We start from the raw sequence: 18,839 nt of genomic DNA, 5'->3' as shown, positions 1-18,839 counted from the left end.
CTGTATGTAAGAATATACAAAAATAAAGACAAGGTCATTTTTCTTGTGGGGCCAAGGAACTGCCTGCTCGGGGCTAGGGAGGTCAGGAGAGATTTCACATAGAAGATGGTGCCTGAGCTGAAATTTGAAGGAAACTTTGGATTCTAAGAGGCCAAGGTGAGGCATGAAGGCCAGTTTGTGTAAAGACATAAAAACAGGAGATGGAATGCTGTACGTGAGGAGCAGCAGGAAGCTCAGTTTGGGGAGACTGTACCACTTATGAAAGGCTGCAGAGGTCTACTGGGGTCAATGATTAAGGGAATTTAAGCACCTAACAGGGGAGTTTTATATTTGACCCTAAAGGTAATGGGGAGCTAGTAGAGTCTACCAATTCTTTCACCAGTGAGTAGATGCAAATAGTGACTTTGGGTTCAGTGAGACCAGGTGGTGTTCACTGTGTTATCTGAGGTTTAGTTACATTTTGAACTTTACCCAGTATTAGATAATTAATTATCTTCAACCAGAATACATCTTTTTTGGTTCCTAAGGTGATTTAAGATAATTCTTCAAAATTGAAAACTATCTTTTTTTTATTTTTTTTCAGTATAATACCAAAAAAGAGACAACTAGGTAGTATAATGGTTAGCGCATTGGACTTGGAGTCAGGAATACCAGAGCTTGAGTCCTGCTTCAGACGCTTACCAGCCACGTGACCTTGGGCAAGTCATTTAACTTCTTTCAACATCAGATTCCTCATCTGTAAACTAGGAACAATCTAGCAGCACTTATCCCTGAGGGTTATTAGGAGGATCCAAGAAGATAACCTATATAAAGGGCTTTGTAAACTTTAAAGAGCTATATAAATGCCAGCTCTTATGAAGAGCTTTTAAAGGAAAAAAATAAGAAATAGTTGTAGCATCATTAAAGGGGGCAAATGTCTATGAAAACTGTAAAAAAAAAATCATTACACTTAAATAGAAATCTATATATGAACTTGTAAAAAGTATTCAAAGTCCTACTTCAAAAGGTGCTCATAAAAAAACATTTCCCCTGCATCCTCAGCACAGGCAAGGAAACTGTTGCTTAAGTGTGTCCATTGAACCTGATCCTATGATATCATAACAGTGTTTTCTTTAGGGGCTCTTTTGCCAGGACCGCAGATGAGCTTCCATATGTGGTGGCCAATACTGTTCTCTTTAATATTCTTAAGTTCTGTGTGGATGACCATGTTGTATGATAGAGAAAGACTAAGGCTATAGACGGTCTTGTGTTGAAACTAAAACTTATAGCAAAGTTAATGTGACACATATGGAATGGAATGAATTATGGAATTTAGTGTGGAATAATGGAAAGAACCTTGGATTTAGAGGTAAAAATTCTGGGCTTGAATCTCAGTTTTGACATGATGTCGAAATTCAGCGGATTATTTATCTTTTCAGTTTCCTCTGAATAAAGAAAATACATTCTCTACTTCTCTGTTTATTGTTCAGAAAGCACTCTATAAATCCACTACTAAATAATTATTTAAATAATAAAATGATTTATTAAATTATAATTATAGTTAACATTTCTGTGGTGCTTACTATTTGCCAGGTACTGTGCTAAGAGCTTAAAATATATCTCATTCATACTCACAACAATCCTGCGGTGGGTGCTATTAGAATCCTTATTTTATAAATGAGGAAACCGAAGCAAATATGTTGAGTGATGTGCCCAGGGTCACACAGCTGGTGAAAGTCCGAGGTCACATTTGAATTCAGATCTCCTGACTCTAGATCCCTACTATGTCCCCTAGCTGCCTCAACCTATTGAAATGTCTGTTATTATTATGCTAATGGTTATTGTCCTCCATGACTATTAGACATAAAGTCCTGCGAGTGCCTCCATCATTGCTGTTTCTGCAGCCGTGCCCGGTGTTTCTGGGGTTAGCTTGGTAGAATGGGAATGCTCTAATGAGGGAGGAAAAGATGATTTCATGGGCCCAAATCTCTGCCCTTGCTGGAAGGAAAGGTTGGAAAGAGCCACTTCTTGGGTTTTATTTCTTCTGTTAATTTAAAGTTAGGGGCCTGTACTGCCCCATTATTATCCTAAAATAGTCTTTGAGTCACTTTAAGTCAAAATGGTCCCAGGACCCCTCTTATCTATCTTGTCCCATCTGGTACTTGTGTAGGGGTTCCTGGAATATCTGGGACTTGAGAACCTCCTGCTGGAAAATCAGGGAGACCTGGCCAATGAGATCATCCACAATGCCTCAAGGAAGTCTCAGAGGAGTTTACTACTCTGTCCAATTTTCTTTTGGTCCCCAGAGTTTAAGGAAAAGGGTGGGGACTAGAAATGGCACTCTCTCATCCCTCAGAACATAATTACATACACAAACTGAGCTTTATGATTTTAGAAAAGACTAAAAATATATCCAGCTCAGAAATTTACTTAGTCAAATAAGCAAACACCTGGGCCGGGCCAAAAAGGGGAGGAATAGTAGGAAGGACAATCAATATGTTAATGTGAATTGCTACCTCCCTACCATCCAAATGAGATTTAATCTAGGGCTTTCTAGTGAAAAGAGAAAGTCTTCAAAGTGAACTAACAATAGCCTTTTGAGGGCTAAAATGGTTTACAAATAACTTTCCTTAGAACAACACTGGGAAGTAGGAAGTGAAATTATCATTCCCATATTAAAGATGAGGAAATAAGAAGGCTTAAATAAACTAAATGGCTTGCCTATGCTCAAACAGCTTGCCAATGTTGAAGCCAGGATTCAAACCTATGACTCCCCTGGTCAGAGCACATCCATAGTACAGTGATTAGTTCTAGGCCCAGAATATTGGTAAGGTCATTAATAAGCTAATGTGCATCCAGAGGAGGACGACTAGCCTGCAGGAGAGAAGACACAGTGGGACATGGTAACGGTGGAAAAGGTATTAACCCTTGTTGTCTTTGGCCCTAAGAGGAAGAACAAGGAACCACAGTCGGCAGTTAAAGGGAGGCGCTTTTAGGCTTGATATAAGGGAACACACCATAATACTATCCATACTTGAAATAGGCTGCTTCTGGAGGAGGTCTTTTAGGTAGAGGCTGAATGATATTTGTTTGGAATGTTGTAGGGAGGGGTCCTTTTTTTTCTGGAATGGGTTGGAGTAGATGGATATTGACATCACTTTCAACTCTGAAATTCTGTGATTCTGTCTCCTGACTTTCACTTTTCCCCTACAAGATTCCTTGTTTGGTTTTAAATCTATAATCTACCTGAGAGGGTAACACTACACTAATGGAACTGTACGAATGAATGACTGTGTATATCGGTGTTTTCTGGGAAAATGCATCCAGATGAACAATTTAAGACACAATCTATTCCTCTCTCCACTTCAATGGAAGCAGAGCCCTCCCTGACCTTCCCTACATTTCAGGCAGTAGGAGGAAATACTTCATAAGCTCCAGGACACTCTTGGGGCTCCCATGTTGGGCCATGGGTATAACTGTCAACCAGCAAGTATTTGTGGGGTGTGTGTATGTGTGTGTGTGTGTGTGTGTGTGAGAGAGAGTGAGTGATGGTGTGGTATTTTCTCACTGGAGCTTCTTACTAATGTGCTGTTATATGGCTAGTTTTCTTTGGTGTGAATTCTGATAACCCCAGGGAAGGAATCTGGAAATGAGATAGGATTGGGAAATGTGGGAAGGGGAAGAGAGGGGCAAGAATAAATAGGGCTGGTGCGAGGTAAAGAGCTGAAACAAGAACCCCGGAGTGAGGAGTCACATGGGGACTCTAGAGAAGGAGCTATTGGGGATTAGAAAATCCTGCTCCTCTGTAACCGTTCCAGAAACACTTGTCAGTCCCAGCAACTTCCCTAGGCACCTCATTTCTTTTCTTCTGTGGGCCCCAAAGACTGATCCCCCTACTTCCCTTTTGTCTTCATCTACTTTTCCTCACCAGGATTCCTCTCTTCCCACATCTACAAAGGACAATAATATAATTTCACCAGCTTCTTCCCTAGTTACAGTTTCTGAAGCATTCACACAGTTCTAATAACTATTTAGACTTAGAATGGCCTTTTAAAAAATTGCTAGTAAAAAAATTGCTGTGAAAAGAAATAGCAGCGAATAGAAGATGGAGTATTGGACAGGAAGGCCCAGGTAAAAGCCTGCCTCTGGCACTAGCTAGCTATGTGATCAAGAGAGAGTCCCATCACTTTTCTGATTCTCACACTAATCTGAGGTTCAGAGATGGGTTGACCTTAACAACATATACGTAGATGGGAGATATTATTTTGTAATAAGAAGATTGATCCTCCCTGAAACAAGAAACATTACTTAGCCATGCCCTTGTTAGAGTACCAGTATTTCAGGAAGAAGATGAAGAAATCGGAGAGGGTTGAGAAAAGAATAACAGAATTAACTACATAAACCGGGGAGGGGGTGGAAGGCATTTAAGAGTTTAAAAAAAAGAAAGAAAAATTGGGGCTATTTCAGAAAGAGTCCTGAACTTGGAGAGAGAAGAGCTGGGTTTGAGTCCTAGCTCTAACTTATCTACTAGTTTTGGGATTGTGGGAAAGCTATTTCACCTCCCTGAGTTTGTTTCCTCATCTGCCAGATGGAGATGATTTATTTACACTATTTGTTTCATAGAGTTTTATGAGGATTCATAACAACAGAAGTATGATTTAATAATGTTTTAAAAAATCTGAAATATTTTTATAGAGAAGTTCTTCTCTATAGAAGATGGTACGAGAGGGAGCATACTAGCTGTCAGCAAGAAAGATTTAATTTAGATATTTGGAAGAACTGCTGAGTGTCAAAAGGGGAGATTAAATGTGAGGAGAACTTTACTATATCCACAGTTCAGTCCTTTATCTTCTTGAACCCTCACTTTCCTCATCTATAAAATTGTAATAATACCACCTATAATACCTGCCTCACAGGGTTGTTGTGGTCACCCAGTCCAATCCACTCATTTTACAGATTAAAGAAATGGAGTCCCTGAGAGAGGTGAAATGATTTGTGGTGAACAGCTACTAAATTCTTTTGGTGATTCTAACTGGTTTCATTTGTGTGCTGATAAACTATTCACCAAGGTCCATGAGATCAATTCTCCTACGATCATATCTCATTCTAGTATGTATTAAGACCATGAGGTCCTTTCCCTTCCCACCACCCTGTGTTACTACTTTTCCTAGAGAAAGAGACCAGATATGAATTTCTAAGAATGAGCTCCCACTCCAGCATTCCAGTAGGATTCATAATCTCATCAATGTGGCTACTCTTTGCAATGATGTTGTGTCATTTCAGTCATATCTGACTCTTTGTGACTCCATTTTGGGGTTTTCTTGGCAAAAATACTAGAGTGGGTTGCCATTTCCTTCACCAACCCCTTTGTATAGATAAGGAACTGAGGCAAACAGGGTTAAGTGACTTGCCCAGGCTCACACAGCTGGTAAGTATCTGAGGCCAGATTTGAACTCATGAAGATGAGTCTTCCTGACTCCAACCCTAGTGCTCCATCCACTGCACCACCTAGCTGTCCACTGTAGCTCTTTACCCATCTGTGCCTACACATCTTGTGTGACTCTGGTCCATGTCCTCCCATAAGTTCAACCTAAGAGGTTAGACAAACAAAATGGGGGCCTTCTCTCCATTCTTATGACATTGGAACAGAAAGGCTGGCCCATCTTTTTTGCTCACATATTTCTTTGGTGTCAATTCTCACATCACTTCTTCTGTATAATCCTAGTTTTAATGTGTTGCAAACTGCTGACAAACACTATGTGGACTCTTTCTGTGATCCTTATTTTCAGTTCTATGGAGACTGTAGCATTCCTTGACTTTCAGCCATATATCACCACCATAAGAATATGGGTGTTGAAAAGATGGCCCTGTATTTTAGAGAGAAGCTTGGAGTCATAAAAAGAAGTCAGTAATTTCCCAGTGACAATCCAATTATCTAAGAACCAACAAACTGCCAAATTTGTTTCATGCCTTAAAAAGAAGTAAGCCAATCAATAAAAGGGGAAGTTGATTTTGAGATGACAGATCTGTACTTTTCTTCATTTACAGCTAACTTGTTACCTTTCTTTCAGAACGCTGCAAATGTAAGCCTGTAAGAGCCACACAGAAGACCTATTTCCGGAATAATTATAACTACGGTAAGAGTAACTATAGAGTAAATTTAGTATTCATGGGGTGTAGGAAGCCAAGGAATTGATTGTTATTTTGAATACTGGCTTTAAATTTATACGGGCAGAACTTTTCATGTAATTTCTGTTGTGAAGGATATATGATTACAAAGGAGTCAGAAACGAGAATGTAATTCTGAACTGTGGATGTTCCTGATATCTTGTTCCTAATTTCACAAAGATGAACAGCCTCAGATTTCAAAATAAGGAAAAATCAAATTTGTTAACTTCATTCAGGTTGAATCACATAGAAAATACTGGCAGGTGTTGTAAAGTACATATAGAGTTGGAAAGAAGGTCTGTCTTTTTAAAGTTTTGATATTCCTGGAACCTATTTATTATTTGGTCATAGTATGGACAAGAAATTGTTTCAGTATGGGCAAGAAATGGAATTTATGAGTGTCCATTACTTTATATTATATATATATATATTATATATACATGAAATGAAGATGGAGAGTGCCTTTTTTGATTTTTGTAATCCCAGTGACTGACAGATTGCATGTGTACACATACACACACACACACACACACACACACACAATGCCAATTATATAGCTATGGCCTGACTTGAACCCAAATCTTCTTGATTCTAAGGCCAGTCTTCTAACCACTGTATCACACTGCTTCTCACCTTGGGTAGGTCCTTAAAAAATGTCTGTTGAATGAATTAATTTATGATATGCAAAAATATATCCAACATGAAAAGTATGCTGAACATAAAAGAATATTTATTTGAAAAGTGCTTTAGAATCTTACAGAATGTCAGTCATCATAAATACCAATATAATATTAGAAAAGGGCCAAAGAGGTGGTTGGTAGAAAGTGAGGACTTAATCCTGTAAGTGTTTTCTTCTTTTTCTTTTTAGCACAGATGAGGTTCATGAAATACTAGTTGATGTCTCCTCAGGGGACTATTAATATTAAAAAGGCAGCAAATTAAATAATTATACATTATTAGTTAATTGAATCAAATTTATTCTGTACTAAAACTGTTTCACTGTGAAACTTTAGTGCCCCATTTTAGGTGAAACAGGATATAAATAAATTGATACAATAATTTTGTTTGTACTTCTCGAGAATTTTATTAGAGAAATGGGCTAGGACTATAAATATGGGAAGCCCTATTAGTGAAGTGTTAAGTAGTTTTTCCTTATGTTGATCAGAAATTTTCATTGCCTTACCTTCCGTCCATTGTTCCTAGTTGTGCTTGCTGGGGCCACAGAGAACAAATCTGATCCCTCTTGAACATGGCTGAGTTTCAGTTAATGGAGGACAGTTTTCATGTTGACTATTATTTCTTGTACATCTTAAACTTCCCTAATTCCTTTAGTAGATCCTCACATTTCAAGATATACACACCCGTCACCATGCTGGATATTCTTGGGATAGTCTTTAGTTTATCAATGTCTTTTCTAAAATAAAATGCTGGGAACTGAACACAGTACTTTATATGGTCTCATAAGGACACAGTATAGTGGGACTCTCACCTGCTTTCAGGACTTTGTGCTTCTCAGTGTATTAGATTGAACTAGCTTTTTGGTTGTTATCTCACATTAACGCAATATGCTTGCAGCCCACTAAAACCCTCAGATCTTTTTCAGACAAATTGCTACCTAACCATGCATTCCCCATCCTGTATTTTTGTAACAGGCTTTTTGAATCAGAGTGTAAGACTTTACATTGGTTGAGATAGGGGCTGGAATTGTAGTTTTAGTAGCATACGGAACTCCCTGGTAAAAAAGCTTCCTTTACCAATGCAGGTCTCTGCAACTTTTACCTTAAAAGTTGCCCAGAGCACTGAGAAGACAGCTAGGTGGTCCAGTGGGTAGTGCAGGGCCTAGAGTCAGGAAAACTCATCTTCCTGAGTTCAAATTTGGCCTCAGACACTTTGCTAGCTGTGTGACCCTGGGCAAGTCACTTAACCCAGTTTACCTCAATTTCCTTATCTGTAAAATAAGCTGGAGAAGGAAATGGCAAACCTTCCCAGTATCTTTGCCAAGAAAGCCCCAAATAGGGTCACAAAAAGTCAGATACAACTGAAACAACTGGACTAGAACAACAACAGAACTGAGAGGTTACATGACTTACCCAAGGTCACAAAGTCAGATGGATGACTTGAACCCAGGTATTCCTGGGTTTGAGTTCAGCTCTCTATCCATCATGCCATGCTGTCTCCCTTTTCCACTGCTAACTATTCAATTTCACCCGATTAGATTCAACCCAGTACTTAGCCTGTTGAAAATATTAGAATCCCACCTCTATCACCCGACACTTTACCAGAGTTGAGTAGCAACAGTTAAATTAACCTTAGCTAGAGCATCCTATCCCTGTTTGGAGACACACATCACCAGAGGTTTGGCCACTAGGTGATTATTTATTTTGGCCACAAAAAAATCAAAAGAATGATAACAATCTGTATTTCTAAAGTGCTTTAAGGTCTACACATTTTCTGCACATGTTAGGCCTTTAGTGCAAGTATTATCCTCTCTAATTTACAAATAAGGAAAATAAAATTGAGAGAGTTTGTTATGCTTAGGGTGTCATATAGCTCGTAAATGTTAGAGCTTGGATAAAAACCCAGATCTCCTGATCCCATGTCAAGGTCACTTTTTACTAGAGTTCTTCTCTAACTACAATAGCTCTCCTTGTATAGACTAACCATGGAGCACTAGAGAGGTTGTGATCTGCTTTAGTGAAGAAGGTGGATCCAGATTGAAGAAATTATGTTTCTTTTGAATTGTTGCTTCAGCAGGGTAACTCGATCCCCTTTCATTATGAATATGTTGTTTGAGTCCCTGTCTTTCTCAGTAATGAATGAACCTTGAAAGGTTGAAAGGAACAGTTTATCCAAGCATCCAAACATCTGAATGTTTATTTGAAACTCCTTTTATCTAAAAATTGAGTAGCAGTCTCAGGGAAAAAAAGGGCCTCTCAGAGGATTTGAGTAGTTTGACTTTTGACAAGACTAAAAATCCCACAAGAACTTTGTCTGTTTAAACTTGTCACTGTGTTGTTGTGTGGGAAAACAGAATGAACAAAAATCAGAGCTTTAAAAAAACACCAGATTTCACTCAGGGAAATTATAATCACTTGCACTTTTATACTGCTATAAGATTAACCATTAACTTTTCTTACCTAAAACAAAAACAACTCTGAAGTAGGTAGTGTAACTATTATTCCCATTTTACAGATGAGAAAACTGAAGCCCAAGGAGAATTAGTGACTGGGCCAAGACCACATAGCTAGTAAGTGTCATAAGTGTCAGAGCTAGTCCTCATGGATAGTTTTCACTTCAGGATGAGTTTTCTTCACTATATCATGCAGGCTCTGATATATTTATTTCTAAAATTTTATTTTATTTTCAGGTCCAAATTCTCTTTCTTCCACCTCCCCTCTTCCTCAATTCTCAATTGGACAGTGAGAGCAGTAGGATGGTTTATAGTTTGTTTTATTATATGTTAAAAATGTTTTGTTGTTCCTTTGTTTACATGGTTGTTATTTTCTCCCAAGACCCCATTTCCCCATAGAACTCTGCCTTATAACAAAGAAGTGACAGTTAAGAAAAAACAATACAACACATTGGTCATGTCTGACATAGCATGCCTCATTCCACATCTGCAATACACTACCACTTATCTGCCCAAAAGTATATTTCTCTGGAGACAAGTTCTGATAGGTTTGTGTCATTTTATTTTATATTACACTTTTTTATATTTTACTTTATATTGTGGTCACTATATAGATAAAATTATTTCTATATAATTATACATTTATAGAATCATAATTATATAATTTATGTATACATATATGTATATATGGAGGCATGTTTATGAATACATTATACATATGTACATGTATATATAGTTTCTTGGTTCTGCTTATTTTGCTCAGCATACCATTTATATGTCTTTCTAACTTTCTCTTTATTTTTTGTATTTTTTTCATTTCTTAAGGTGCAGCATTATTTCACATCAACATACCATTATTTGTTCAGCCATTCTCTATTTAATGAATACTCACCTCCCAGATTTTTTTTTCCTTTCACAAGTGTTGCTATGTCTGGGAATGGCTCTTGGGCTTAAATACGTAACAATTTCCTACATGTCTTACATAACAGACTTTTATTAGAGTTAGCTGATGCAAAGATCCCTCCACTCTGCCAATTGTTGGTTCCTTTTATTCTAATCTAATTAATTTTGTTTGCACAAAAGTTTTTCACTTTCTTATAATCAAAATTGTCTGTTTTGTCTTTTGTGATCTTTTTTGTAACTTGTGGTTGTTAATTTTTTTTAATGGATTTATCAATTACTGCACCTTTGGGGCAATTTGGGCCATGATTTCCCTCTCAGGAGGGAGAGAAATTAACAGCATTAATACTATATTAATTACATACAACTTGGCATATAAAACTAAGGAAAGAAGCATAAAAGTGCCTGGAATGGCAGCCACTCAGCAGGTAGGAGGGAAAATAGATTTTTTTTTGTTATTGTTGTAGCAAAGAACTAGACAAAAAATAGGCACCCATGAGTTAGAGAATGGCTGAAAAAGTTGTGGAATATGATTATAATGTAATATTATTACATCATAAAAATTACAACTATGACCAATTAAGAAATTTGGGAAGATTTGTATGAACTGATGCAAAGTGAAATGAGCAGAACTCAAAGAACAGTTTATACTGTGACCACACTGATGAAAAAGAAAACAGCTATGAAAGGCTTTAGAACTCTGATCAAAGCAGCGACCATATTATTTCAGACACAGCTTACATGTTGCTTTGTTTGGCCTAACTGTACTTTTTTTGTTACAAGAGAAGGCTCATTTTTTGCTGGCAAGAGGTATGAATATATAGTGACAGATGTAAAAGAATAAGGACTAAGAAAGAAACATCAAGAAAACATTTTAAAATATACTAAGAAAACAAAAAAAATTAAGAAGGGGACGTAAACATGTATGGCAATTTTGTTCTTTGTATTTTGGAATGTTTGTGTTTGTTGGTGATTAAGTTTATGATAAAAAAGTTTTTTTTTTAAATAAAGGAGGGCAGATCTAGTCACATGTAGAGTAAAGTGTGATGCCTTCCTTTTCAGCAGGAGGCTGAAGACTAATTTAAAGAGAGAATATAAAACAATCTGTAGGGAAACAAAGTAGGAAAGGAGGAAACAGGTGGGCAGTGAGGGCACATTTATCTGAAGATCAGAATGCTTAGAGTTGGTGGGTCAGAATTTGAAATGTCATACAAATAGGGCAAGGAAAATTGATGATGATGATGGTGATGATGATAGTTACAGAAATATCATTCAATCCACATTTCTGATGCTAAGCAAACTATCCTACTTTCGTTAGGAAAGTATTTGGATAAATAAGAGGGAAATCAAGATAAATGCTGTGAATTTCAATAGTACCTCTTTACGTACATGAAGGGAGCTAGGTGGCACAGAAGATAGAATACTAAGCCTGGAGTCAGGAAGACCTGAGTTCCAATCCAGCCTAAGATGCTATGTGCTGGGCAAGTCACAATTCTATCTACCTCAGTTTCTTCACATATAAAACGAGGATAATAATAGCACCTACTTCCAAGGGTTGTTGTGAGGATCAAATAAGTTAATATTTGTAAAGTGTTTTACAAATGTTAAAATGAGTTGTAAATGTCATAATCATCATTATCATTATTAAAGATCTGTGATTTCGTCTAATGGAATACATCTATACTTTGGTAGATATCTTGGAAGGCTGTGTTAAGACTAAGAGTTCTGTCTATAGTCACTTGCTAGAATGTGTCAAAAGTAGGATTTGAACCCCAGTTTTTCCTGACCCTAATTAAATCCCTCACGCCATCCATTATGCCATGCTGATTCTCTGTCTTTACATACACTGGATTTAATGCTGACTATATATATTAAATCCTTATGGGAAGCAATAGAGCCTATACACATGTTTTTGAATAAAATTTTTTTGGAGAAAATTATGTCATAGTATTTTATCTGGGACTGAAATAGCACATACAAATTGGAAGTAGATTAGGGTTGGGAATGATGAGGGATCAGTGGGTTCATTTAATTCAATTCAACAAAAATACATCAAAGTAATTAAGGGCAAGTAGGGACTGTGCTAGGGGCTTGGGTGACTATAAAGAAGATAATGTACATGCCCTCAAAAGGCTTACCAGTCTAGTAGGAGAAATAAAGCAAGTACATGCTCATTTGTGCAGCACCTATTCTGTGTGCTTTGTACATATTCTCAAAGGGAAAAAAAGCCAGAGGTAGGAGGGAATGGGATGAATTTAGGAAATGGCAAGCAATAGTTTGGAGGCATATATAGACAGAAGAAAATGGAGATCACAGTTCCTGTAGTTCTTATTTTATGGGGTTATTATGAAGACCAAATGAGATAAGGGATGTGGCAAGCATTGCAAACTTTATAGCTCTAATGTTTGTTTTGTTATTTTTTGTTTGTTAGTTTTTGTTATTGTTTGTTATTATTATTATTATAATATGCATCTGTAGAATCATGAATGCATGTCCTTTCTCCAGTAGTACAGATTTTAACCCATCATTTCTTCTCATCTTGTGTGATTCTTGGCCATGTTCTCCCATTGTTACTTCATAGGAGGTCTACACAATATGCTAAGTGTACATGTGTGTATCTAGATGAGGAAGCTGCCTAAGTAGTAAAAAGAAGAACTGAATTTGAACCCAGAGCCACTGACTCTAAAACTAGTACATTTTCTATGGTACCATACTGCCTCTCTCATGACTTTCCTACTTCCTCTCTACGTGATGTATTTCACTGATGATTTCTTTCATGCTACTTCTTGTATGTAAATCATACTTGGTGTTACAGGCTAATAGCCTAATTACACCTTCCATGTATCTTTCCTTTTGGGTCACCTGCAATTTTGATTCTTTGGGAATAATTGCATTACATAATATATGTATATATGCATATATGCATATATACATGCATATATACATATACCTATAACATCAATAAGGGAATAAGGATGTTAACATAGATGGACTTTTTTGGCAGTTGGCTGCTGTGAAAGTATAAAATTAACCATAGGAAAACATAGTATATGATGAGATGGGATTCCTTTTGTGTATGGGTTGGACTAGATGGCTGCTAAGGTTCCTTTCAATTCTTAAATTCTGTGAGTACCAAAAGACAGGCACCAACCAAGTGCCATGTTTCGTTTTGTTTTAAGACTGGATCTCCCTATTTTGCCCATGCTGGAAGTACAAAGATTACTAATGAGCTGTTTCCACTCAGATTGGCATGGGAACTTTGACCTGAGCTGTGTTCCAGGCCAGGTGGGTTTGCTGCTGTGGCAGGGAAGAGCAGACCATATTAATGCCAAGTGTGGACATTTAATTGTTTAGCCCACTGTAATTCAAACTCTCAAGCCCAAGAGATCCTCCAGCTTCAGCCCCACCAGCAGCAAGGATTCCAGGGATACACCACAACCCGCATGCCATGTTTTTATTTTTTAAATGACTTTGAAGTTTAGTCCAAGTGTTTTCTGATTTATCTGTCTGTATCTCTTCTCATTGACTTTAGTATGGCTCATTGGACCTTGGCTGGAAGAGAATTCAAATCCACAGAAATCAGCAAACAAGGGACCCTGATTTGAATGTGTATTGCATTATTATGATTTCAACTTTATTCCTCTTTTTTCTCCTCAGTTATTCGGGCAAAAGTGAAGGAAGTAAAGACTAAGTGCCATGATGTTACTGCAGTAGTGGAAGTAAAGGAGATTCTGAAATCTTCTTTAGTGAACATCCCAAGGGATACAATTAATCTTTACACAAATTCAGGTTGCTTATGCCCTCCACTCAGTGTTAATGAGGAATATCTCATCATGGGCTATGAAGATGAAGAACGCTCTAGGTATTTGTTGCCTATTACCTAAAATACTACATTTTGCTTCCTGTCCCCTCCCCCCAACCCCCAAATTGTAGCCATTCTGGCTTTGCTTGAAGAACTCAATATTAGATTTCCCTCTATAATGTTCCAGAATTGTGGAACATGGAATTGAGGCTATCTTTACCATTACTCCATTATAATTTTTATTGATTACAATGTGCTTATATATTTATGCAGAATATAAAAATATGTGTATACAGATATAAATACATATATACTTAAAGATACATATATAAGAACAAATACAAATATATCTATATATTTATATACACATATGTTGTTACATATTGCTTCTTTGAAAAATGTAGGTTGCTCTTGGTGGAAGGTTCAATAGCTGAGAAATGGAAGGATCGTCTTGGTAAAAAAGTTAAGGTAAGCCTATGTTTTACATCTTAAAAGCCATAATAGAAAACAAAGAAAACCAGACCTATGCCGTTTAAATAGGCCAGGTTCCCTTTTGCCATGTTTAAGTGTAGGGAGTATTAAAATCTAAAGTACATGTGCTAAGAAAATGAATCTATCTTATGACATTTATGTTCATCAATTCAGCAAACTGCCTGATTAATTTACATATCTGAGAGTTGAACAAGTCCCCTAGAACTTTAATCTAGCCTTTAAAACTCATGACCCTCAAATTCCAGGGACTGATAAATTTTAAAAGCGGGACAGAATGCTCTTTTCCAGTGAAAGATTTCATTTTTCTTCTTGCGGCACTAACATAGTTAAACTTATCAGGTCTGTTTAAAGGAGAAGAATGTGGGGAAGGCATGTTCATAAGGGGGCAAAGAATCTAAAAAAAAGGGATGGAACCTAGACGGAGTACAATATATCCTCTCCCTTCCACAAGCTTGAAGGCTTGGGAAACATTTAGTGTTTAAATTAAACAACCCTTGGGCAGTTTATCTTGTACATCTGGCACTTGACATAGCAGACAAGTCTATGTTTAAGTGACCTTAAAAAAATGCAAAGGCCATTATTTTGCATGAGTCCCCATCCTCATCCCCACCCCCGTCTTCCTCTTTACTGCTTCCCAGTGCATTTGTCGAAAGCAAGGTTGGTTTCAAGTTCAGGCAGGCAGGCAGGGCTCCCTATAACCAACTCTCTTCACTAATTTTGGCACATGTGAAAGGAAAAACACTCTTCTTCAACCATGTTGGGATTTCTTATTGTCTTTGTTTTCTGCTTGCCGATGCAGAACAGGAATTTGTCCTAAATTCCTGTGCTCATTTGAAGAATTTTCATTACTCCCTTGACTTAGGTCATCTAATAGTGTTTGCTGCTCCTCATGCCAAAACAACATAGTCATAAATTACCATTTGAAAATCTAGGACACACCACCCTCTGCTTCTGTTTCCTAGCAGGGAACATAATGTCATTTCCCATCATAATTCATAGGGAATTTGCGGAAGTTTTACAATGAGATGGTTCATTATCTGTAAATGGGTCCACACAAGATAAAACAAAGTGAAGAACTGAGTCACTTGGGCAATTCAGGCCTGTGTTTTGGGAGTAGTGGGGGTAGAGGTGGGGGTACTTGAGCGACTGAGATCCTTGCCTCAGTTTTCAGTTTAATTTGTGTATGTTTAGACAAAGCTTTATGTGTTTCACAGTGAATGTCAGTCAGGCTTCATTAGACAGAAAAGTGGTCATTTTCGGTAAGCTAATTTTCCATCTCAGCTGCTAACCCAAGAGTTAAATAAGACATATTTTTTGCAGTTTCTCATCTTAGACATTGTTAGGTCTGTATCATAATGGGGTGCTGAAATAAAAATGAATTGGGAGATATAGCATATTTTTTAAACATAAAAAAGTATCAAGAAAATTAAAGGTTCCTACTCTTTTCTTTAACAAGATTGAGTGGAAGATGTCAACAAAATAGGAAGGGCTATTTTAACATAGGGTAATTCAAAAATGGAAATAGACATTTTAATTTCTTTTCCTATCCGTCACAAAATCAATTATATTACAGTAACAAATACTAGGATGCTTGATGCCTTTATTAGTCAAAGTCTTTTGCTTACTTGGTAAAACGTTAGCATTTACATGATAGATAGGTGTATTCTTTATTTTCAAGCACGCCTTTCAAAATATAGATTTAAAGGGAATATAAATTCCTATCCTGAGTACTTACAAGAAAGAATCCTGAATCTTTTGAGAGGAAACTCAAGAATTAAGCAGAAGGATGGTTTATGTATTTCTTAGAAGTCTATCTCTACCTTCTCTAATCAATCTCAACAGTTAATAAAATAATGGTTTTAAAGCACAAATCTTACCATGTCATGATTCCCTCTGGCCTCAAGGATAAAAAAAACAACTGTTCAACTTGGCATTAACCTGAGTAATAGCCTGATGCCAATCTTCTTTTTCAGGTTCACAGAACATTAATTTTTCTAACCTGTGGTCCAGTTAATTTACTTTTCCCTAAATTCCTTATTTTATCTCCCACCTTCCTGCCTCTGGATTAGCTATTTGTAATGAACTCCCTCTTCCCCTCTACCTCTAAGAATTCCTGGTTTCCTTCAATGCTGAACTCATGTGCCTGTTACTGTGAGATGCCCTTCCTCATCCTCCCCTACTTTAGAGGCTTAGGAAACTCCTGTTGATGAATACCCCGCCTATAGTACAGGATCTTGATCATAGTAGATGCTTAATACATTTTTAAAAGAATCATTTCAAAAAACATCTATGAAATGACTACAGCTAGGGATGTAAAGGTAAAAGACATGGTTTCTGGGCCCAAGGATCCTACAGTCTAGGGGATATGAGACATGACCTTAAATGTCTATAATACTATACACATACATATATGTGTGTGTGTATATTTATGTGCATATATACATACATGTATACATACACACTCATAGATGTATACTGCATGGAAGAAATACAAACTGAATGCAATAAGAAATTGAACGAAGGAGAGACTCTTGACATACCTTTTAGGTCAACTTGGGTGCTATCTCATTCGGAAAACCTTTCCTGATCCTCCTAGCCATTGGTGCTCTTCCTTCCTGGGCTTTTTTCACTGGCTGTCCCTTATACCTGAAACTCTCTTCCTGTTCATTTCACCCCCTGGCTTCCTTCAAATCCATCTAAAATTTCACTTTCTCTAAGAAGCCTTTCCTGATCTTTCTTACAGTACTTTCCTTCTGTTGATTATCCCCAGTTGATCTGGCATATATCTTGTTTACACATAGTTTTCGTGTTATCCCCCCATTAAACTGTGAGATCTTGAGAACAAGGACGTCTTTTGCTTTTCACTGTATCCTGAGTGCATAAATGCTTTTTGACTGACTTGTTGATTGAATGTTTAAATATTTAATCCTGTTCAAGCATTCATAAATGCCTACTACGTGCAAGGTATTTGTTAGACCCTGGGGGCACAAAGACAAATTTAAAAAAAGAGGAAAATTTCCTGCCTTCAAGCGGGTTATGCCATATATCCTCTGAGAGTAGAATATTGGCTCCTTGAGGAAAGGGACTATTTTTTTGTTTGGTCTGTTGTATCTCCAGTACCTAAAATAGTGTCTTGCACTTGGTAAATGCTTGTTGAATTAAATTGTTTCTATGGATCGACACTTCATTTTTGCAGAATTATCAGTTTTTAGGACAACTGAGAAATCATGACTTTTTTTTTATTATTTCCAATGAAAGTATGAACATTTTCTGGTTTAAATTCCACAGCGATGGGATCTGAAGCTCCGTCACATTGGGTTAAGCAAAACTGAATCTGGTCAAAGTGATTCCACACAGAAGTCTGGCAGGAACAATAACCAGCGGCAAGCACGCAACTGAATGTGAAATGAGAAACGTGAAAACCAATGGATTCCCTTGTAAGACTTGCATTGTTGGAGCAGCAAAGGAAAAATTGCACTATTGCACGTTATACTCGATTGTTTACTACAAAATCAAATTGTAACTGATATTAGTCTTATTTTCCCTTCTGTTTTCTGCTTTTTTTGTCTGGGTACAAAATGTTAAAAATATATAAATATATATATTCTATTTCACTAATCATGGAGAAAACTTCCCCAATGAGCTGAAAAAACTAATCCTAGGATATTTACTGCAGTTCATAGCAACCAGATGGGGGCATCTGGATTTGCCAATGATATTTTAAGGACATAGAGATGTTTGCCACATATAGAGGGATGGGATCCGGTGTAAAGTAGATTCTGGCAGACTGATGGCAGCCACACTTTTAATCGTTTTTATCCCTCCTCATATGCAGGAAAAATTTAGAGTTTTTAAAATGCATACATAAAATGGCAGTTGGATAGCAAATGATTGTGTAGACAGTGTAGTCAGGCATAGAAGAAAACTTTAAGAGAACCTGAAGGAAGAATTATTCTCAAGATTAGTGAGAAACAAAATAAATAGCTTTAGAATCTGAGGGAAAAGCATTTGTTCTGATGTTCTGAAAAGCACAATTTTAACTGGTAGCTGTTGGTGTTAACAGTAGCATTTTCCTTTTGACAATAGAGTTGACTAATCAAAATTAGGGAGTGAATTATAACCAGACATCTGTTGTTATCAGTATAGCTCTGTTTAATTTGTTTCCTTTTGAATAAACCACTGGTGTAAGTCTTTTTTCCCTTCTGAAATATAAGCCTGATTTACTGTATCAACCAGAACAAAAATGGAAAGAAGTATGGATGTATGCATCCGTGTGTTGTTTTTAAATGGTTTAACCTTTCTGAGAAATGTTAGATAGCTCCCCAAACTGCTAAGATAATTTAGAGTATTATTAGTTTTCTGATAGCC

General features: G+C 37.0%; 1 protein-coding gene across 1 annotated transcript in view; it reads left to right on the top strand.

The window, feature by feature from the left end:
• The window catches only part of FRZB (frizzled related protein), a 53,251-nt gene extending 35,234 nt beyond the window's left edge, over positions 1 to 18,017 (top strand). Inside the window, exons 3-6 of the mRNA XM_036745739.1 lie at positions 6,051 to 6,116; positions 13,835 to 14,039; positions 14,384 to 14,447; positions 17,760 to 18,017. Coding sequence (XP_036601634.1) covers positions 6,051 to 6,116; positions 13,835 to 14,039; positions 14,384 to 14,447; positions 17,760 to 17,870 — 446 coding nt within the window. The 3' untranslated portion in view covers positions 17,871 to 18,017. The remainder of the gene's footprint in view (positions 1 to 6,050; positions 6,117 to 13,834; positions 14,040 to 14,383; positions 14,448 to 17,759) is intronic.
• The last annotated feature ends 822 nt before the right edge of the window (positions 18,018 to 18,839 follow it).

This window comes from Trichosurus vulpecula, chromosome 2, assembly GCF_011100635.1.
Source record: "Trichosurus vulpecula isolate mTriVul1 chromosome 2, mTriVul1.pri, whole genome shotgun sequence".
NCBI lineage: Eukaryota > Metazoa > Chordata > Mammalia > Diprotodontia > Phalangeridae > Trichosurus > Trichosurus vulpecula.
Note: the sequence above shows the minus strand (reverse complement) of the source record. Positions and strands in the feature narration are given on the sequence as shown.